We start from the raw sequence: 23,371 nt of genomic DNA on the forward strand, positions 1-23,371 counted from the left end.
CTGAGACCAGCTTGCACAAGTCAATAAAACAAGCCATTTGAACAAAGCCATGGAAGTGTTGGATTGGCTTCTGGGAGTCATCAGCAAAGGTAACTTGGCTACTTGGTAATCTAAAGTGATTGTTTTCATAGCCCACTTGGCAAATGTTTAACAGAAATGGGCCATTCACTTGGGGTCAGAATGTTCCAAGTCAGAATCTTCCAAAGGTCAAGAAGGCTACCTGAAAAAAACTGCTTCCTGGATGTAGTAGGCCTATTCTTTTCTGATGAGTAATTGTGACAGAGTCCTAGTCAATTTTGCTTGGCAACAGGAGAAATAAGATGATTGACTGGGAGAATGCAGGAAGTGAGCCAATCCAGGAGAGCCTGCTGGAGTTGGAGAAAAGAAGAAGAGCTGGAGAAAAAGAATTTGTATTTGGGATAATTTTAGCTGTATTTTAGCAGTGAGCTGTAACTCAATATAATCTTAAATTGAACTCTGTCTACTTTATTTATTTATTTATTTATTTATTTTATTTCTATCCCGCCTATCTGGTCTTATTCGACCACTCTAGGCGGCTTACAAATCAACAACAATAAATTCTAAAAGCATTATAAATTAACAAAGATAAAGGTCAAAATAATATAGAAAGAAAAAGATCGTCAGGGGTTAGCTGTTGGGAAGGCCTGCCTATACATAAGTGTTTTTAATTGTTTCTTGAAAATGCCCAGCGAGGGAGCGGCGCGGATCTCAGGAGGTAAGTTGTTCCATAGGCGAGGAGCCACCGCCGAGAAGGCCCGATTTCTGGTCTTCTCATTCCGGGCCTCTCTCGGCGTCAGGCTCCTCAGCCTCACCTCCTGGCTCGCACGAGTGACCCGGGTAGATCTTGGTGGGAGAAGGCGTTCCGCCAGGTATTGGGGTCCTAAACCGTTTAGGGCTTTATAAGTAAGCATCAATACTTTGAAGTCGATGCGGAATCGGATGGGCAGCCAATGCAATGCGGCCAGGGTGGGGGAGATATGTTGGTATCTTCTCACTCCACTAAGTAATCTGGCCGCAGCATTCTGCACCACCTGTAGTTTCCGCAGCAGCCTCAAAGGTAGCCCCAGTTAATACATTGTAATAAAGAACATTTCATATTTTTCATTCTAAAACCACTTGGGCTCATATGTTTAAGGTTGATGACATGCCTTTTAAAAGAAAGGTATTTTAAAAGTGGCAAATCTGGGTGAGGGCTGGTCACACCAACATATGGAGATTTTTTTCTATTGGTGTTTGAGGTGATGAGAAAAATACTGGGGGAAAGGCACACTAGAGTACATGCTATAGGAGGGCAGTAGACCAACAGTCAAGCTCACAGTCAATAAGTCTTTATAATTAATAGGGGAAGGAGCTCTTGCTTCCGGATTTCAGATTAACGTAATTCACTAAAATATAGAAAAGGCCTTAAACAGGCAAACTTTAAACATCTTTTTCTAGCTTTTCTTGGATTGCTCATAAAGTAAATTAGCAAAAGCATTTATGATTTTAAACAATGTGTTTTAATGAATATTTAAAATGAAACAGTAATACAGATTTTGGCTACATTAATAATCTTACAATATAGAGAAGCATATGGGCAAAACATTTCATCCTTAGTGATGACTTAAAACTATTATATTTATCTAACACTGTCGTAGTAACTAAATTAAACTAAACTAAATAAAAGATAATTATTGGTAGAGGTTCTGTTAATGAAACTGCAATTGTAATTTTTATGATTATATATATATTTTTATACTGATCCGTTCTATTTTGTAAGCCGCCCCGAGCAAAATCTAACAAACAAACAAATAAATAAACGAACTAAGAAAAATAAAGTATTTTTCTATGCTTCCCATAAACTATTTATCAAGTACATTTCAGAGACATACTGCACAAAAGAACATGAAACTAAAGACATGGCTCTGCAGATATACCTTACCAAGTCTTCTTTCTTGGGATCACAGTAAATATCCAGACATCATACCAGGCAGTCATTTCATTTTATGGATACATAAAGGAACTGATTCCTGAAGGGATCTATGGGTTATTGCTACTTACTGATGACGAATTAATGATACTAAGTAGATCCAGACAGATAGAATGTTATTTGGGTAAGGGTGAATATACACAGCAAGAGCAAATTCTGTGTTGGGTACCTCTGAAGAATGAATTCCTGTCTGATACACAGCCTCAGTTATCGACTGTACATCTAGATATGGCATCTGGATAGGAAATCCTGTAACCTACAAAAATAAAGTTTTAAATAAGTTTTAAGATAACCATGGCAAAACCTGATGCTATGGGAATGTGCCATCATTATGCCTGGTGGAATTGTGCCAACTAGATTTCAATAATTAAGTCTAAAACAATGTAATAAGCTTTTACCCAGAAATCTACAAGAGAATAACAGTAATCTTACAAACCAAGAAAAATGTTTCACAAGTTGAATGTTGTAATGAAGAATAATTGTCTAAAACTCTACATGTCTAATGGATATAGATATTTATCTAATTTTTGAGAAGACAGCCTTCCTGTTTCAGCTTCCAAAGTGAGATATCCCAGCAGTGACATTTCTTGTTCTCAACAAATTGCTTGCCACACTTAGTTGTAGTCTCACCTCCACTTCCTCCTCTCTCTGTCTCTTCCCTGCCATATCCACCCACAACAACCACCAGGACTATGGAATAGAGGGGTGTGAATACCAGGAAGGACTAAAGACCAACACATAGAAGAAAACTGCTACTGGAAGTGTCAGGGGTAGAAGTGGAAATCACAACTTTATCCACATGTCCCATCTGGTAAGCAAACAAAGTTACACATTGGAACATTTCTCATGGTCAAGGTGAACAGTGTAGGGCTTGCAGGTCCTGGAATAGCTTTGGTCACACAGGCTAGCCATTGTACTTCCTCAACATAAAAGCTATAAAGGCTTCCCATATAGATCCAGACTTTTTGCAAGCATAGTTACAGTCTTGTTTCAGCTTTTGCTTGTTCTGAGTCTTGCCTCTTCTTCTCACTCAATCTCTCAGCTACAATGATTGGTTTTACTTCCAACTAGTAACTTTCTGAGTTCTGAATGTAGGCCTTTGATCTGTTATCAGTACTTATTTATAATCTAATCTGATAACCAAGTTCCAGACTCCTGTGCTAGCAGAACATACTTTCACATGTATCCTAGAATCATTGAAAACATGACCTGGGAGAGACCACAGGTGTCATGGAGTCCAACCCCTGCCAAAGCAGAAAATCCCTACCTAAAGCATCTCTGACAGGTGGTCACCCAACCTCTACTTAAACATCTCCAATGCTGAAGAACTCAACAATCTATGAGGAGGTCTACTACTCCCTTATTGAAAAGCTCTCACTATTAGGAAGTTTTCCTACTATTGAGTCAAAGCCTCCTTTAGTGTAATTTAAATCCATTAATTTGGGTCACATCCTCTGGAGCTGCACAAAATAAATTCACTCCATTGTCCACATGACAGTGATTTAAATATCTGAAGCCTGTAATAATACCACCTCTCAGTCTTCTTTTCACGAGACTAAACATCTCAAGCTCCCTCAACCATTCCTTATAGGTTGTGGTTTCCAAGCCTTTTAGTATCCTGGTCACCTTCCTCTGGACACGTCACAGTTTTTCAATATCTTTCTTAAACTATGATGCCTAGAAATGGACACAATATTCCACATAAAGTGTGGCCAATGATGCTTCTGGTAACAGAACCTCATTTTGGAGTATCTAAAGAATAAGATATTTCTATATTTATATTTCAATAATAGAAACACACTGACCCAGTAATGTTCTTGAAAAGTCTCCAAATAATTTTCTTCTTTTTCTTTAGATACATGTCCATTTCTAAGTTCTAGCTTTGGAAGAATCTGTCTCAAGACACTGGTACATTGTCGATGCCAGCGAGTTGGATGTTGAGATCGCCATTCCATCATTTTATTTTTCAATGTCTTCTCAATCCTTTTGGGGTGGAAGTTTAGAAATAACTTGTGAAGTAGTGCCTTAAGAGACCTTGTGATGAGAAAAATTCTAAATCAATCAAGACTAGGTAATTCATATGGAAAGCACTGTTATTTTTCTAGAAAAAGAAACGTAATTTTACCACCAAAGTTCAGTGGTTTAGGTATCTGGCTGCGAATTGGATTCCCCACTGTGCCTCCTTGACAGAGGCTAAACTTGATAATCCATAGGTCACTTCCAGATCACCAGTTCTAAGATGATTATTAGAAGAAGAGAAGTTAAAGGGGGGGCATCATTCTAAGCACCACAATATTTATAAGCCATCCTCTATTTGTGAAGGACATGAAAGGCCAGTTTAGATGGGAGAACTAAGCAAAAAGGCCTTTGGTACAGGAAAGGCTATAATGACAGGGTAGAAGGGAGGGAGGGAGGGAGACTGAATGGAAGTTGGTCCAATAAGGCAAGATAACTAATAGGCTTTGCCTTTTGGACAGCTGCAGCTGCCAACACAATGGAAGATGTTGTTTTTATGAGCTATTTGGTTAAAAGGCAAGGAAAGACACCATAAGTCTCCCTTTCTGCAGCTGTCTGGAATAAGTCAGGTTTTTAAAAAAGCAGGAGTCAGAATTGAAGGACAAGCAGGACTGAAGGCAAACCAAATGGTAGGACAAAAACGCCCTTTTAAAAACAATTCTGGATGGAAAGAGTGCCCAGAGATCTTCTGCAAATGCACACTTTTTCTCCCCTGTTGTTTCTGTGATAGAGCAGTCTCTACTACTGAGAGGTAAAATAACAATTCACCCTCAGGGTAAGAATATTTTCTCTTATTTGTGATCTTTAACTTTTCAGAGGACACAATGGCCAGACTCTCATTGTTCAGTGTAGCAAGTTGCACTAGAGCTGGCCCACAAATTCAATGGGAATTTGGTATGTCAATTCCTTGGTATATTCCATTGATTCAAGTGGGCCTTATAATTGCAATGTTAATTCAGCATAGTATGTTGCAGTTAAAGTAAACCCATTTGAGTCATTGGGATTTATTAAGGACTTGACTCACTAAGTTCCTGTTGATTCTATGGGCCTATTGAAATTTACTATGCTAAGCAACAGGATTTTGGCCATTAACTAAGGACTTAATCTGATAAGATAACGCTATTGATGCAATAGTGCCTCATGGTACATGAAGGTATTGTTACCCTATATGCCAACCCATTCAAACAGCAAACATTACAAACCTCAGAAGTAGTAGATTAGATTAAGCATCCTTCAGTCTCGAAAGACTATGGTAACATGCTCTGTATGGAGGACATGGAACAGTGTCTAGTGTGGCTGAGAAAGCCAATTTGAGAGTGACAATCCCTTCCACACTGAAGACAATCTGTCCCCTGTCCAGCTCCCTGATTTTGCTGCTTTTGGGGCTGCTTCTTTGTTTTGGCCTGCTGGACAAGCGCCTCTTCAAAATGGGAGAGGCCATGATGCACCACCTGCCTCCAGGCTGAACACTCAGATGTTAGGGTTTCCCATCTGTTGAGATCCATTCCTAAGGCCTTCAGATCCCGCTTGCAGATATCCTTGTATCGCAGCTGTGGTCTCCCTCTGGGGCAATTTCCCTACATTAATTCCCTGATCTTTTGGAATCCGACCATCAGCCATTCTCACAACATGCCCAAGCCAACGTAGACATCGCTGTTTTAGTAATGTATACATGCTAAAAATTCCAGCTTGTTCTAGGACTACAGTACTCTGCTTGGAACTTTGTCCTGCCAGGTGATACAAAAAATGCATCGGAGACAATGCATATGGAGCATGTTCAGCTTCCTCTCCTGCTGTCCTCTCCAGGACTCATTGCAGTAAAGGAGTGTGCTCAGGACAACAGGCTCTATAGACCTGGATCTTGGTATACGCCATCAACTTCTTATTAAGCCATACTCTCTTTGTGAATCTAGAGAACATGGTAACTTCTTTGTCAATGCGTTTATCCAGCTCAACATCTAGGGAGAGGGTGTCAGAGATCCTTGAGCCAAGGTACACAAAGTCATGAACAACCTCCAATTCTTGTATGGAGATGGTAATAGAGGGAGGCGAGTCCACGCCCTGACCCATGACTTGTGTTTTCTTCAGGCTGGTTTTTAATCCAAAGCCTTGGCAGGCCTTGCTAAAATGATTCATGAGTTGTTGGAGGTCTTCAGCAGAGTGGGCAACGATGGCTGCATCATCTGCGAAGAGGAAGCCCCGCATGCATTTCACCTGGACTTTGGTCTTCGCTCTCAATCTAGAGAGATTAAAGAGCTTTCCATCTGATCTAGTCTGCAGATAGGCACCTTCTGATGCAGTTCCAAAGACATAATAGGGCAGCATGAAGTAAAATAAATCCATACAGAATAGGAGCAAATAATGGTTCTGTGTCTAATAAGACCAATAATATTATCTTTTATCTTCAGTATTATGAAAGCAAATGCCATAGGGACTAAAATGCAGGGGAGGAGTATCAGGAGACAGGTATCTAGTTGTCTCGTGTGCTCCCAGAGGCATCTGGTGGGGCCACTGTGAGATACAGGAAGCTGGACTAGATAGGCCTTTGGCCTAATCCAGCAGGGCTCCTCTTATGTTTTTAAAATAAATAGAGTCTAATAGCTATGAACAAAATCCTGAATTTCTAGAATGCTGGTCCTGGAAAATTATAAACTGAGGATTTTCTAAGATTCAGGTAGTGTTATTCTGGATAAGAGGGACTAGAGGAGAAGAAAAGGAAGATAATTTTCTCAAAAATATAGAACTAGCTAGTTATAGACATAAATGTGACATATTTGCAGATTGTTTGAAAATACTTTCCCTCCTAAGCAGAATGAGGATGGCATCAAATTAGCACTTTGCAAAGCTCTGGTATTTAGTTAGTTATTTAATATTAGCATTAATTTAAATTAGTTTGCTTCTTGAATTCAAACCATACACAGGTTCCACTCTCCATTTATCAATTATTATTTCAAACAACATGAATGAGAATAACTAAAAAATTCTAGCTCTGGAAAAAATATTGGCTGAAATATGATGTTATTTCTTTGGACAGATGGGAATGGATAATCAGGGACAGATAACTGTGAGTCTCTTGCTGGATTTCAGCTTCTCTGACCCTTCATCACTAACATTTTTGGCAATGTATCTGTGAAGATTCTGTCATCCAGGTGAGATTATCTGGAAATTGAGTAATGGCAACTGGGCTTCTTTCTTGTTAGGTTGAAATGTTTCACTATTCATCCAAGTAGCTTCTTCAGTCTGAGGAGAGTTGGTAGGAGACCCCTGACATACTCTCCACTTCCCCCTAGTCTGAATAAGCTCATTAGAAGAACAAAGGACTAGGGTGAGGGATAAGTCCACTTTTGCAGTCCTTCTCCACCCATTGTCATGCGTCATTAACAGTCGTTAACAGTGGCCTTTCTGGTGTGTGTGGTCCTAATCTTTCTGGGGATGGATGACAGGGCAGCATGATAAATAGGAGACATCTAAGACTTCCATCCCTGTTGAGTGAGGGATTTTCTTATGCACATGTATGGCCTTCCTGACCCCTCTCTCAAACCACCTATCTTCTCGGTTGTAAACGAGTACATCTTCATCATCAAATGAGTATCCTTTTGTCCTTCAAATGAAGGAACACTGCTGATTGTGGTCCTGAGCCATTACCTCTCCTGTGCTGGGCCATTCTCCTGTTTAGTGGCTGTTTGGTTTCTCCAATGCAGAGCTGTGAACACTCCTCTTTGCATTAGACTGCATATACTATATTGCTCCTGTTGTGTTTTGGTGTCCCATCTTCGGGTGGACAAGTCTCTGCCTTAGTGTGTTTGTGTGTTTGAAGTGCATGGGTATGTGGTGTTTACCAAAAATCCTTTTGAGCTTTTCAGATACACCCGCCATGCAAGGAATGACCAGGTTCTTCCACTGGTTCTGCATCTCAAACTGTTACAGTGTCCTCCTGGGCCGGGACATTGCATTGTTAAAGGCCCGTTTTGGATATCCACAGGCCCCAAAGGCTGTCCTCAGAAGTCCATCTTCCTTCTTCTTGGCTTCTGTGGAGGTGGGGATGTTTCTTGTTCTGTGGTTTAGCATCCTGATGACTCCTAGTTTGTGTTGTAATGGGTGATGAGAGTCAAATTGCAGGTACTGATCAGTGTGTGTACAGTGTCAAGCTAGAGAATAAAAGGCATCATCAGGAGGTGAGGAAAAGTGGTGCATGCTTCTATGAAAACTGGAAGGCATTATGTTGGCTGCTGGATGTTTTTCCTATGAACTAGAAGTGGGTATGTGGAACACATATAATGAGTTTCTCCAGCGACAGTTTCTTTCAATAGTCATCTGTGAATGAAAACTAATAGGTTTTCTGTGTCTGTTCATAACTTTCTAGAGCTGAGCAGAAGGGGGGCATCACCCACCCTCCACTGCACATGTCAAAGCATGCCCAGCTAGAATCTCTGTTCTAGTTCACCACCAAAACATGTGGAGACCAGACATCAAAGGGGAGGAGGGTGAATCATGTGAGTTCATAGCCACTTGAAGAACCACAGTTACCAAAGCAACCTGTCATTTTTCTACATGGTCTCTGTGACTCACAATGATAGACATTAACAAGCTGCCTGACTAAAGGCAGGTCATGTCAGTCCAGAATAGAAGAAAGAACCACTCTAACAAAAGAAGCATGGGTCTTTCAGTGGACATTCAGAAGGCAGTATGAACGAACATCAGAGACCATAACCATTTAGCTACCTGGCAGAACAGGAATACCTCACAAAGTGGTGGCAGAGGCAGATTCTCATGGAGTTGCCCAATTTAGCAAACACATATGCCAGGGAAATATATTCTACCACCCAGTGAACAAAAAACTATGCAGATACTGGGAGGTATCTGGATAGTGGATCACACCACCCTGTGATCCATGGTATGGATAGCACATAATTCAGAAGCCCTTTTCTCTGAGGTTATGGCTAACAAAAAGGCAGTTTTTTTAGGATTAGCAGTTTTAATTCACAGGTAGCTATTGGCTCAAAAGGATTTTTTGTCACTTTGGGTTAGAACCACAGAGAGAGACCATGTAGGAACCGGAGGGGTCACTTCTGGAAGTATTTGTGTAAGGCTTCACATGTGCTTCTTCACAAGAGAATCCATAAAGAGGAGTGTCTCATAAAAAGAAACAGGATGACAAACTGAGATAGTAGCCCAGTGATCCTTAATTGAGAAAAGTGTCAAGCTTCAGTTGAGATCCAGAGGACACATTTGTTTTATCCATGACAAGCCAAGTATGTTTGACATAGGTGAGTCTCCCCCAGACAAAACAGCACCAAGAGCATCTATAGGGGCTATTTTACCTCCATAATCCATGATCTTTTTAAAGAAGGTCTTAGAAACCATGGATGCAGGCAAGATCCACAAAGAAGGCAGAGAAGAAAGGTTTGTTTAAAGTAAGCAGAAGAATACAATGAATGAATGAATGAATGAATGAATGAATGAATGAATGAGGAATTAATATAAATATTGCTCATCAGTAAAGGGTGCTCTGAAAATGTAGCTCTAACAGCAGACAAAAAGAAACTAAGGGATTCCAGCTAGGTGCACTCTAAAATGCTGCCAAAGGTGGGGACAGTCTTCTGATCTTCACCTCAAAAAGTCTCACACAGTTAACTGCACAGGCATAGAAAACCTATCAGTGTGAGTCAGGGAGACCGTAAAGAACGACCCCCCCCCCAATAATAATGATTTACACACTTTCGGTCTTTGCTCCCAGCTCTGAAAATTCTTAATCATGTTTGAAATAGTTACCTATTCTGCAGTTCTTCTAACGAGCCTTCATCAGTAGGGACATAAACTATTTCTTCTGTCTGAAATATAGTTTTTAAAAAATGCACAACACTTTCATGTACAGATACATATTAAGCAAGATTTACATGGACAGTTCAAAGGCATCGCAGCTGTCTAATAAATACAATATATTTTCACTGATAAAATTCAGTTCTTCATTGATTTTCATTAAAATTAGTGTGGAAAGAACTACAAAAGTATCACAAGGCTTATTACGATAGAAGTTTGAATAAGATAATTGTATTTTACTGAACAAATCCTCGATTCTTTTTTTAATTTAAACATACATATCTGACTTTTCATTTTAAAAAAGGGAGTGCTAAAAATCCAATATATTAAAACTACATCACTGGAATAAAACCAACAGCAGTTCAGCAAAACAACAGCAATTAGTATCATTCAAGTCAGAGATCATCTGAGTACAAGGCATGCTACTACGTACAGAAAACAACAGGAAAAAACGATCATATTTCTGGAAAGTAAGAGGCTTTTTAGCTCTCTCTATTTTAGATTTTTCTACCATATTGTGTATAGACCAAATTATTTTCTTTCGCAAAACTTTGGAGTCAGTATCAGAAACTGATTAAGGAACAAACTCCTCCTCTGAAGTGCAAAATTCTTTGCACTTCAAAAACAGACATTATGCTAGTCTGTAAATAAGTTGTGTTAGGTAATCACTTTAACTACTACCAGGATGTTTATGTAATCAATGCTTTGAACGTTCATTACATGTGTTAATAACATTATTGTCACTAAGAAAGTTCATCACTTGTACCTGTAACTTTCTTCCACTGATCCCTATCCCCATTTGGCATAGAGACTGTGTATATAAAACCCTGACAAGATACTATACCCCATGTATCTGAGAAAATGGAGTGTAATCCAAGGAAGCCCATACCGAAATCAGTATATTTGCTTCAAAAGTGCCACAATATGATTACTGTGTTTTTATTCTGTTTTTTAAATATATGCTGAAAAGGATGCACACAGCTACCTCTTTAAAAAGTAAAATGTTTGTAACAGGTGTAACATGTTCCAGGTGGCCAATTTCAATCAATAAATCTGTAACCACATTCTCTACCAAGATAAATTTCCAAATTATTTTCCAAGGTAGACCCATATAGAGCCCATTGCAGTAAAATAGGGTAGATAAAAATAAAGCAGGAATTAGTGATACAAAAGTTACTCTTTGCTACAAAGGTATAGCTGGCAAACCAGGCTAAGTTGCTGGAGAAATATACACTTGACCACAGCTGCCATCTATACTCACGGGTTCAGGAACAAAACTAGGTCATGATTAGAGATTAGGGTATTCATATTCATATACGAATACCTCACACAGGTGGGTATTCACTCCTGAGTCTGCTGCTGCTGCCAGCTCCGTTCTCCCTTTCAATCGCTCTGGAGCTCGCGATCGGCTATCCACTCATCAGCCTGGCAGGGAGACTTATCTTACTTCCTTCTGCCAGGAGTGGCTAGCCAAATGCAAGCTCTGGAGCGGTTGGAAGGAAGAGCAGAGCCGGCACCGGCAGCAGACGAGTCAGTGGACTGTCCAGCCCCAGGGGGGCGGACCCTCATTATGTCCACTTGTGCAGGGAAATTCATATTTGTATTTGAATATGAATACCCCAATCTCTAGTCATGATCCTGGGTTTTCAGGAGTTTGCAACTCCATCTAACACTGCCATATGTATCTCCCCTTTTTTGATATCATGTTTCTGGGATTGCCTGTATCATAAAGCACATAGTCTTTCAATATAGCAGGTGAGAAGAAAAAGTCAAGGGGGTCTGGAAGGTCCATTCCAGTTGCAACTGGGAAGTATTCCCGATCATAGAAATGCAAGAACAAAGCTCTGGAAACAAAGATAGAAAAGAAAAAAAGAGCGAAGGAGCCAGCCATGGTCACAAAGCATGTTGGGGGTGATAGGAATGGATGCACCAGGGTGAACAAACTCTGCAAGATGCCTAGATACAGTCTCATTCAACCAAAGATGTTCCCACAAACTCCTGAGTCATGGCATTTGCCCTACATGAGAGGAAAATGCAATCTTCCATTACTTCAAGAACCATTTCAATCTTAGTAGGTTACATTTGATTAAACTATGAATCTACAGGAAGCTGTGTTTCTGGTTTATGATATTTCACTGAATGTGATATAATATATAATTACATAAAAGGACACCCACTCCTATCCTAAAGCAGAATGAGTTGCAATATTTTAACATTTCTTCCATGCAGATTTATTTTACCCTCAATACTAGCCACCTCTTCCCACTACTAGGTACTGTATTTTTTTTGTGTATACGACCCCCCCCAATGTACAAAACAACCCCCTATTTTTGATCCTCTCTGGATGCAGAGGAGCAGTTAATGGGCAACTGCTCCTCTACCTCTGTCTCTCCTGCTGCCTCCGCCTCCGCTGCCTACCTGATCACTTCTTCCAGTACGATTGCTTTGCCTCTGCCTCAGCCACTGGAAGGGAAAAGGTGGATGTGAGCTGGATGTGAGCCCCGTCTGTCTCACTGGAGGAGGTGATCGGGCAGGCAGGGGAGGCAGCATCAAGAGGTGCCTGAGCATGTGTGACTGCTTCTTTGCCTCCGTTTCCTGCTGCTGCTGCCTCCGCCACCGGAGGGGACAAGCCGTGAGCCCTGGAGGAGGCAATTGGGTGGCAGCAGCAGCAGCAGGAGGTGTCCAAGCGTGTGTGAGACTGCTCCTTTGCCTCTGCCTCCTTCTGTGGATAAAACAACCCTCAATTTTTCCTCTAATTATTTCAGGAAAAAGTGTTGTTTTATACACGGAAAAATACAGTACTTTTTAAAGAAACCAGAAAAGTTTCCATTTCTTCTTGTTTCTTTTCACTACTATTTAATATGCAGGTATATTCTGAAATACTTGTTACCTGTATAGTCTGGTTTTTTAAATGCAGAGCACTGCACGGAAGCAGTTGTCTCCAAAAGCATTCCTTTGAAATGTCAAAATTAACACACATGGGTGAATTATTCTGCTGTATGTTGAACCAGACCTATTAAAATAGAAGCATAAAATATGCAGTCAATCCAAAACATTTTAGAACCAAAGTATTATAATAGCATCCTTCCTATTAAAAGCTGAGAAATGAAAGCAGTTATGATGAGCAAAACTTTTCACAAGTCTATCAAAATTGCAGGAAAGGAAACAGGAAGAATCTGGTACTTTCATGGAATAAACACAGACTTTTAAATGTTTATTATACCTTAGTCTACACTGTTACTCCCTCCCCTTCTCCTCCTGGGCTGGTTCTTGCACTACCAGTGCCTCAGCTAAGTGGGGGAGGGAGATGCCATTAGAATTATTGGCTGTCTCAAGCACCACAGAGGTGGCAGGGCTGGTGCCTCTCCTGGAGATGGGATAGTGTGTGGCCCCCTTTTCTGGACCCTTCTGCCAAGGGTCATCATCCTGCTTCCAGGCCAGCTCTCTGAACATGCAGAGAACAGATTCCAGCTCCACTGTTGCAGACTGGCAGGTCTCCTTCTTGGCCAACCCCTCATTGAGTATTACAGGCCCTGAAGATCCTGGTGTTAACCTCCCCCGCCCCCCCCGTGCGCCTTTAATGTCACCAGCATGCCTCCTTCCTCCCCTCTGGCCAGCTGCTTCCCCTCATCCTCCTCTCCACTGACACCTGGGCTTTCCTTCTCCCAACCTTCCTGTGAGCCCAGAGCAGCAGCTCTGCCCATGCTCTCAGGGCACTGTGGGGCAGGGGTAGACAAACCCCAAACCCACCCCCATTTTCAACAAACTACTGTAATAATTGGCACCAGTGATTAGGAAAGATACAGTTTCAACTTCCATGCATATCAAGAAAGAAGTAACTTGACAATGGTTAAAACTGACATGCATTTTGGGAACTATTTCTCATGTATCCCATTCCTGCATGTTACCCACTGATCCTCTTTCCACACTGTTACAGTTGGTCTCTGATGAGATCATATTGCCCTCTTACTTTCTCAATTTTCTCTCTCTCTCTCTCTCTCTCTCTCTAATGCAACTACATGGCCACAATCCAAATCTGGGATGCTAGAATCGAGGGATTAACCCCTTCCACACAATTTTTTTTCACTGAAACACACTTGCTGAAATGGCAGTGTTTTGTTTTGTTAAAGAAAGAGAACAGACAATACCATACAAACATGTTTTATAATGTATATTTAAATATTCCAGACTCCCGCCAACCTAGCGGTTCGAAAGCATGCAAATGCAAGTAGATAAATAGGGAGCACCTCGGTGGGAAGGTAACAGCGTTCCGTGTCTAAGTCGCACTGGCCATGTGACCACGGAAGATTGTCTTCGGACAAAACGCTGGCTCTATGGCTTGGAAACGGGGATGAGCAGCGCCCCCTAGAGTCGAACACGACTGGAGAAAAATTGTCAAGGGGAACCTTTACCTTATTAAATATTCTAGAAGCCTACCAATGTGAACATAATGTTTGAGTAACATGCCATGGCTAATTGTGGCTTATTGATGAGGTGCTAGAGTATATCTTAATCATATGCTTAGCAAGAAACCTGATTGTACAACTAAGATGGGCACCATCATATCATCAATTAGCCACAATTAGCCAAAATGGATTACAAAAAAAAAATTATATGAAGACAAATATGGTTCTAGCTAGTTTGATTTAGTTGTTTTGCATTTAGAATACAAGTGGTCATTCCATAACAGATGAAAACATCTATCATTTCAGGTATTTAAAAAAACTATTTTTACTTTGGACACTGATTAGTCTGCAAGTGTAATAAATTAAAAAAGGAAGATGCCATGATTGGGCCTAATCAAATGTCTGAGCAATGGCCCCATCCTATATGTGTTGACATTTACACACATTCCAGTTTGCTACACTGAACTAAGTATACAATACCATTCATCTAATAAGTGAATGCAGTGGTAGCTCTGATGTTACATAGATGCATCCCAAATTGTAGGGAACTGTTTTATGCACATTTTCAGAGTTTCGGAAGACAGTCAGTATATAGTTCTATATGCTGGTTTACCATCCTTGGATAGCTAATAGTTGCTTAATAGTCTAGGATAGTTAATCACTTTTCACCAATGGGAGCAAAGGTCAATAATTGGTTACCTGATTGTTGGGAGCAATTCCCAAGCTTTTAAAGTTTGATGTCCATGAAAAATTGAACAAGAGAACACTTATCCAGCTGAGAGGAAAGGAAAAAGTAAAACAACTACAAGCAGTTGATAGTTTAAATTAGACTGTCAAAGAATGTGCTAGCAAAACTCTTTCTGCTTACAAGCTAAAAACTGGAGCACAACAGCAGGACAAACTGTAAATTGCATTCTGGCAAGCTAATGTAAGTGTTATTATGTGCTTATTTTATTTATTTTAGACCTCTATGTATTTGCCTTTATTACAGTCCACTTGTACAACTGAAAAGAAAGCAAGTATTATAAAAGCAACAGCAATCTCCAGTGTTAACTCATTTGAAGAAAACTAAGCCTACTGGCATTAGCCAAGGAATTCCCAACTGCTAGAAGTGAGGAATATGTAACAGTATGTAATGACTTCTCATTGTATTTAATCATAATTACTTACATTTTCCCTACTGATTAAGCAATCAATACTTTGCAGGGGACAAAATGCATCAAATTGCCTGTAGCAATGACCAGTCAGTGGATTCCATAGAAAATATTCTCCATTTTCTAGTGTTGCTACATAAGCTACTTTCCCCTATATTAGCAAAAATAGAAAGCATCAGCTTCCATCGCACACCAAAGAGAAATTAAACATTACTTTTTAGTAGCAAAACCAAGCAAATATCTTGTGCCATATTCAAGATTGCTTTACTTTATGTGACACAACCCGGATATGGATACCATGTGGCTTATGAGCACCATGCAGCCCCAAGGTGCCCTTAGCGTACACATAACAAAAAAGCAAACTGTGCTGTTTATATACCACCCCATAGCACTTAATGCATTCTCTGGACAGTTGGTCTAGGTGACTGAAATTATGTCTGTTAGTGTGCATCTGTGGTTGGAACTCCCAAGATTCTGCCTGGGAGATTCTTGGAGAATTCTGGGAACTGAAGTCCAAAGAAACCAAAACCAAATGGCACATCCTTCATATGCAAAAACATGCTGAAATCCTGTTGCACAACTGAGTGTCTAGCGGAAATTATGCCAGTAGTAGCAATAAATGGCTGCTGATTAAAGGCTTCATTTGGCAATTTGGGGATGTATGTAACTTGTATGCAACATGATTAAATTGCATGCACCCCAAAATTACCAAAGCCGCTTAGAGTGGTCACAATTTGACTAGATAGGCGGGGTATAAATGAAACAAACAAACAAACAAACAAACAAACAAACAAATAGATTTTTAATAATCAGCTTTTGTTGATGATATGGATGTCATTCCTGTTGTGGATGAGAAGTTGTACAACAGGATTTCAGCCACGGTGATTTAGTGATGTATTAATTTCCACTATGCTACTACTTCTCCTGAAAAGTTCATGTGGACACTACTGATACTCACCAATGAATTAGCTGGAAATGTAATATCTTTGTAAGAAATTATCCTGCATATCCTATTCACATAAATATAACTAAGTATTTTAATATGCATTAGAGAAGGCTGAAAAGCCTGGGCCATGCTAGCTCCAGACAAAGAACAATGGTGTGTGTAACTCTTTGCAAACATTTATAATATACTTTAAAAAAATAATAAAAACACATTAATGATCACACATGATAATCTTAAATGAGACTAAGTTCCAGTCAAAAGGAATTTCACATAACTTATCCTAAAACATTGTTTCTTTAATTTTAATAATAAAATTAAAGAAGCAGAGTCAACCAGAATTACACCTACCTAACATAGACTCCAATTGCTTTTCTTCCCTACCTATTTGATCCTGTTTGGTATATCATGTGACTTTATATTTTTGTGAAAAATTAGATATATATAAGGATTAAAATATTCACTACACTTACTTCTAAGACTGATGTTCCCAACAATACCCATGCTTTCTTCCTTATATACAGAAAATAATTACACAGAAGCACTGCATGCTCTTCTTTATTACAAATGCCCATTTTGATGCAGTCCTATGAGAAATGTAAGTTACTTTGTTTTTAAAAAAAGTTGATATATTTTTCATCTTCCCACAAAATGATACCACAATAAAATCACCATGACCAACTTCTAGAAAAGATAAAGCTCCTCAGGCAGCAATATATTAAACAAAAGATTAACTTCAAACAAGAAAAAAAAAACCTAGGCTCCCACAAATTCAAAGAAATTGTATGTTATACATCTCGGAGAACTGGGGAAGCAGCAAAAAGGCACCTAAAGCTTTATCAAATACAGTAATAAGGAATCTGAATTTAATCCACAATTTAACCACTGCCCCACTGAATTAAATAAGGATTAAAAAGTTAAAATAGTGTTGCTGCTCAGTTTTCTGATGCAAGCATATATGCTTTGCCATGGTAACGGAAGAATCTTCAAAAGCATCTTCTACAAGGCCTAAAGGGCAGTGAGAGTACTACCTCTAGGAAGAACACAGCAGCTTCCTCTCAGCCAACAATGTGGCAGAAAATGGAGCCCTGTAATACTAGGCCTTTTTCCAGATGAGTAAAATGAAGGTATTTGCAGGTGTGGGTCTGTGAAGTGAAGCTCCCAGAATGTTGTTTAAGGAATTCTTGGAGAATTATTGGAATTGGAGTCAAGAGCAGGGTGGAAAATAAATGTCACATCTCTAGTAACCAAGGCATGTATGACAGTCGCTTGGCATGGGATCTTTGCATATTTCTTGGACTATAGTTCCCAGAAGTCTGTTGGAAGACCACCAAATAGATTTCTGAGGTCTTCAGCCAAGAAATCAAAGTCCTTTAATAGATAGATAAAATTTTATTACGGTCAAAAGATCAGCCACAAAGTCCTTTAAAGAGCTTGGATCAGCAGGGCCAAGTTTTGTATGTCATAGTTTATAGCTGAGAAATAAATGCTCCATATAACATCCTGAATCTTCATGAGGAAGGGGGAAGTGCCTAGGTGATGCTAAGCTCTCCGGAAGCTGCAAAGCATTAGGGGTCTCATAGCCTCCCTGCCCATTATGTTCATACTGGGTGCCTCTCAGAAAATTAGCAGGTTTACAATGCGTTGCTCCCAAAGCCTATCCCCTTCCAGCCACTTCCCCCATCTTCATAAAGATTCATCATGTCAAAAAGCCTTTATGACTTTGAATTTTTTGCTTGAGGCCCTAGAAGTCTGGCTGGGGGAATTCCTGCAAACCTCTGGGGGCTGTAGTTGAGAAAACATGAAAATCCTAAACCTTACTGTTGCTAAGTCAGTATTTTTAATGGTTAAGAACTACAATTACATTTTAAAAATACATTCAAAAACACAACTCTTTTAAAAAAATCAGCAAAACAGTAAAAAAAAATATATTAAGCCCTACCTCTGATGTCATCCATACATCAATATCATCCTTTTCATCCACAGCATCTGATATGCAAGGAATTAATGATACAAACCGTGATATGAGGTCCTAAAAATAAATAAGAATAAATCTATCTATCCCAGGAATGTGTAGTAGAAAATCCAACTGGCATAATTATATTTAGGGATGGCAGAAGTATCAGAAACTAGCTAACTCACTGTACTATATTTTTACATTCTTTATGTAAAACTAATACCTCCAGTTGGCATGAAAATTACTGAAAGTATGATGAAGTAAAACTTAATTAAATCTCGAGGCTTCCGGCTTGATGCTGCAATGAGACAGCAGCAGGAGGACGGAGCTCTATCACCTCTGCTGAATTCCAACCTGTTTGGGACCCCACAGGGGGTTAAAACCACCCCAAAGAGGTGGTGAAATGAGGGAGAAGCCTGTTGATCATGTGGGGGGTGGTGGCAGTTACCCATGTTTGATCCGGAAAACTCTCCAATCAACCAGCGGGTGGAAACAAGCAACTGAACTAGCTTGCTTGCAAGTCGTTGAAAGCTGGCAATGGAGAAGTGATAAATCATCCTAATTAACATCATGTTACCACTGGGTGAGAAATATTTTTTTTTACTATACTGCTTTACTATCTCTGGACGAGACCATTACTACAGCAGAAATAGCATCTTCTATTCCCCAACACTGAGTGAGCAGCAGTGAATCTGGGAAGAGGATGAGAAGCAGGGAGACACAAAGAAAATAAATTGGATAATTATAATTCAAGGAATTTAATTATACTTGAAGAAAGAAAGTTTCTTATTACTTTGTTGTTATAAACCTAAGAATCTTTCTCCTCAAAACATCATTGGCAACAACTCTGCTAAACTAAAATTTGTTTATGCTACTTGTAACAGTGATCTAAGGTGTTGGTAAAAAGCCTAGAATCAATTACCTTGAACACTTTATGGCTGTTTGGAAATCGCTTTCTTTTTGAGGATGGAACTGAACTACAGATAAATTAACCCTAGAAAGCCCAATCCAGTCAAACTGGAATTTCTAAACTGTATCCTGGGTTTTGAACTGTTCAGTATTGTATACTAAAATACACACATGAATGGTTTAAATTTTTTAAAATGTATAGATTTTGAAGGGGCAACTAAGAAGACACCAAGACGCAAAAAACAAATAATTATAAGCAACCCATGTAGCAAGATGTTTAACAAGCACGAATTGAAAGTAGATAGATTGAAAAACTAATAGTTTTTTTAAAAAAATAATAATAATTAAATCTCAATGTTCTTATTCTATAATAAGCGTTTCATACTTACCGAAGTGGAGTTAAGGTCATCAGGATACATATCTAACAACTGTTGTGGTGGATTCAGAGTCATAATATACTCTGTTACTAAAATATCAGTTCCTTGATAGTTAAAAACAGAGGTTAGTAGTCTTCTCTTTGGAAACAGTGCTTTGCAAGTTTGCTTAAAAATGTATGCTCTCTGCAATGGCGTTTCAGCTTCATGATCTACAAGCTAAACAATATTTAGTATTCAGACAATATTTTTAAAATTTCAAAGTGATATCTATCTATCTATCTATCTATCTATCTATCTATCTATCTATCTATCTATCTATCTATCTATCTATCTATCTATCTATCTATCTATCTATCTATCTATCTATCTATCTATCTATCTATCTATCTATCTATCTATCTATCTATCTATCTATCTATCTATCTATCTGCCACCTTTCTCCTAAAAGATCCAAGGAGGCTTACAGTATTAAAAGAAATAAAGTTAAAAGCCAAACAATAAATTATTACAATATTTTAAAAGCACTAAACAAATATATTAAAGAGCAAAACTTAAAACACAGAGTAAAATGATCCCTTTAAAAAAAAACATAGTCAAGCAGCCATTTAAAGGAAAGCCTGCCTGAAGAGAAAGATCTTCATCTGATTGCAGAAAGAAAGCAAAGATGCGGCCAGCCTGGCCTTACACGGGAGGGAGTTCCAGAATTAGCGACAGAGAAGGCCCTCTCATGTGTCCCCACCAAATGCACCTGTGCGGGTAGTGGGACCGAGAGAAAGGTCTCTCCTGATGATTTAAATCCCTGGGTAGGCTCATAAAGAGAGATATGGTATTTTATATTAAATATGACAATATTCTTTTTAAATTCTTTTATTCATTAAATGGGATAAATATACTTACCTTATCTGATTCTAAATTATTTTCAGCAGAAGATAACTGTGGTTCAATAGTAGCAAAGATAGTTAAAAAGGTATACGCTTTCAAGTCCTGCCCATAACATTCTTCTTTGGGAGGTACATATGTCTTACTCCATGTATACCCATGTAAAACTGGTGGTGTATTTACTTGAAATGTCCCACAGATCTGTGAAAATATCTATTGTTAGAGTCAGCGAAATAAAGGAAAATAACAAAGACACAGTCCCAAAATCTGAAGACAGCTGTGTAATAATCATATTAAAATCCTATCATTTTTGAAATTAATTCCCTTGCTAAAACCCAGTAGTAAGTCACAGCTATAGTAGATCCATTGAATTAGTGGGGATTTGTTGAGTCAAAACCTATGTAAGTTCTACTGGTTCAGTTTCCCTCCTCTACTTGTGACTTACTACTGGATTTGAGCCATTGTTGTGGGGTTATACTGAAGATACAAGGCAACATCCAAAAGAGAAATGCACAAATCTAGCCTCCTATGCACCTTCAAAACCCAATCCTGACAGCTGGGAAACCCTCCAGAGTTAATTTTATGATGATGCTACTGGCTGCAAGAGGAAGAACAATGGCTGGGTCAAAATTTGTCCCAGCTAATTCCTAAATGTGTGCCTTTGATCTGCACATTTTTGTAAGAGCCAAAACAATGCATTGGGATAAAAATGTCAATGTGCCTTATCCTATTTCTCCATGCATACAAATTTAAAGATGCCTTTTTTAAACACATGATTTCTTTCATTAATTATTTTAACAAATAATAATACTTAATTCCCACTGACCACACATATCAATTTTTGACAGAACACTGTATTCTATGCTGATGTGAATGTACATGTATTTCTTAACTTGTATTATGATCTTATATACAGGTATAAGATTATACATTTCTTGTGAAAGATCTATGCCATTATATTTTGTTATTTTTTCTCTAATTTCAATAGATTTTAAAATGTCACATGCCTTTTTTTAAAGCTGTCCAACGAGGCCTTAGAAATAGCAGAGAGGAGAAGGGGAGCAAAATGCAAGGGAGATAGGGAAAGTTACAGAAACTTGAATGCAGACTTCCAAAGAATAGCAAGGAGAGACAAGAGGGCCTTCTTAAATGAACAATGCAAAGAAATAGAGGAAAATAACAGAAAAGGAAAAACCAGAGATCTGTTCAGGAAAATTGGAGATATTAGAGGAACATTTCGCGCAAAGATGGACATGATAAAGGACAAAAATGGGAGGGACCTAACAGAAGCAGAAGACATCAAGAAGAGGTGGCAAGAATACACGGAGGAATTATATCAGAAAGATGTGGATATCCCGGATAACCCAGACAATGTAGTTGCTGACCTTGAGCCAGACATCCTGGAGAGTGAAGTCAAGTGGGCCTTAGAAAGCCTGGCTAATAACAAGGCCAGTGGAGGTGATGGCATTCCAGTTGAACTATTTAAAATCTTGAAAGATGATGCTGTTAAGGTGCTACATTCAATATGCCAGCAAGTTTGGAAAACCCATCAGTGGCCAGAGGATTGGAAAAGATCAGTCTACATCCCAATCCCAAAGAAAGGCAGTGCCAAAGAATGCTCCAACTACCGCACAATTGCACTCATTTCACACGCTAGCAAGGTTATGCTCAAAATCCTCCAAGGTAGGCTTCAGCAGTATGTGGACCGAGAACTCCCAAAAGTACAAGCTGGATTCCGAAGAGGCAGAGGCACTCGAGACCAAATTGCTAACTTGCGCTGGATTATGGAGAAAGCCAGAGAGTTCCAGAAAAATATCTACTTCTGCTTCATTGACTATGCAAAAGCCTTTGACTGTGTGGACCACAACAAACTATGGCAAGTTCTTAAAGAAATGGGAGTGCCTCACCACCTTATCTGGCTCCTGAAAAACCTTTATGTGGGACAGGAAACAACAGTTGGAACTGGATATGGAACAACTGATTGGTTCAAAATTAGGAAAGGGGTACGACAAGGCTGTACATATTGTCTCCATGCTTATTCAACTTATATGCGGAAGGCTGGACTGGAGGAATCCCAAGCCGGAATTAAGATTGCCGGAAGAAATATCAACAACCTCCGATATGCAGATGACACCACTCTGATGGCAGAAAGTGAGGAGGAACTAAAGAACCTTGTAATGAGGGTGAAAGGAGAGCGCAAAAAACGGCCTGAAACTCAACATCAAAAAAACTAAGATCATGGCCACTGGTCCCATCACCTCCTGGGAAATAGAAGGGGAAGATATGGAGGCAGTGACAGATTTTATTTTCCTGGGCTCCATGATCACTGCAGATGGGGACAGCAGCCACGAAATTAAAAGATGCCTGCTTCTTGGGAGGAAAGCGATGACAAATCTTGACAGCATCTTAAAAAGCAGAGACATCACCTTGCCAACAAAAGTCCGAATAGTCAAAGCTATGGTTTTTCCCGTCGTGATGTATGGAAGTGAGAACTGGACCATAAAGAAAGCAGACCGCCGAAGAATTGATGCCTTTGAATTGTGGTGCTGGAGGAGACTCTTGAAAATCCCCTGGACTGCAAGGAGAACAAACCTATCAATTCTAAAGGAAATCAACCCTGAGTGCTCACTGGAAGGACAGATCCTGAAGCTGAGGCTCCAGTACTTTGGCCATCTAATGAGAAGAAAAGACTCCCTGGAAAAGACCCTGATGTTGGGAAAGTGTGATGGCAAGAGGAGAAGGGGACGACCGAGGATGAGATGGCTGGACAGTGTCTGCGAAGCAACCAACATGAATTTGACACAACTCCGGGAGGCAGTAGAAGATAGGAGGGCCTGGCGTGCTCTGGTCCATGGGGTCACAAAGAGTCGGACACGACTAAACGACTAAACGACGATTCAGAGAAGCAGACATTATATAT

The 23,371-nt window shown here is 39.5% G+C and overlaps 1 protein-coding gene across 46 annotated transcripts in view; it reads right to left on the reverse strand.

The window, feature by feature from the left end:
- Window positions 1–1,497: 1,497 nt before the first annotated feature.
- Window positions 1,498–23,371, reverse strand: part of CC2D2B (coiled-coil and C2 domain containing 2B) — a 100,906-nt gene continuing 79,032 nt past the window's right edge. For 38 of the 46 annotated variants that reach the window (XM_078391273.1, XM_078391283.1, XM_078391281.1 and 35 more), the window contains 9 exons: window positions 20,470–20,652; window positions 19,585–19,788; window positions 18,272–18,361; window positions 16,803–16,916; window positions 15,403–15,537; window positions 12,717–12,839; window positions 9,779–9,837; window positions 3,796–4,024; window positions 1,498–2,246 (listed from right to left, as the gene is read on the reverse strand). In XM_078391273.1, coding sequence (XP_078247399.1) covers window positions 2,058–2,246; window positions 3,796–4,024; window positions 9,779–9,837; window positions 12,717–12,839; window positions 15,403–15,537; window positions 16,803–16,916; window positions 18,272–18,361; window positions 19,585–19,788; window positions 20,470–20,652 — 1,326 coding nt within the window. In that variant the 3' untranslated portion in view covers window positions 1,498–2,057. Of the gene's footprint in view, window positions 2,247–3,795; window positions 4,025–8,009; window positions 8,155–9,778; window positions 9,838–11,668; window positions 11,844–12,716; window positions 12,840–15,402; window positions 15,538–16,802; window positions 16,917–18,271; window positions 18,362–19,584; window positions 19,789–20,469; window positions 20,653–23,371 lie in introns of those variants that run through there. The other 8 variants (XM_078391275.1, XM_078391279.1, XM_078391276.1 and 5 more) reach the window with 8 other exon arrangements.

Source organism: Pogona vitticeps, chromosome 3 (genome assembly GCF_051106095.1).
Source record: "Pogona vitticeps strain Pit_001003342236 chromosome 3, PviZW2.1, whole genome shotgun sequence".
NCBI lineage: Eukaryota > Metazoa > Chordata > Lepidosauria > Squamata > Agamidae > Pogona > Pogona vitticeps.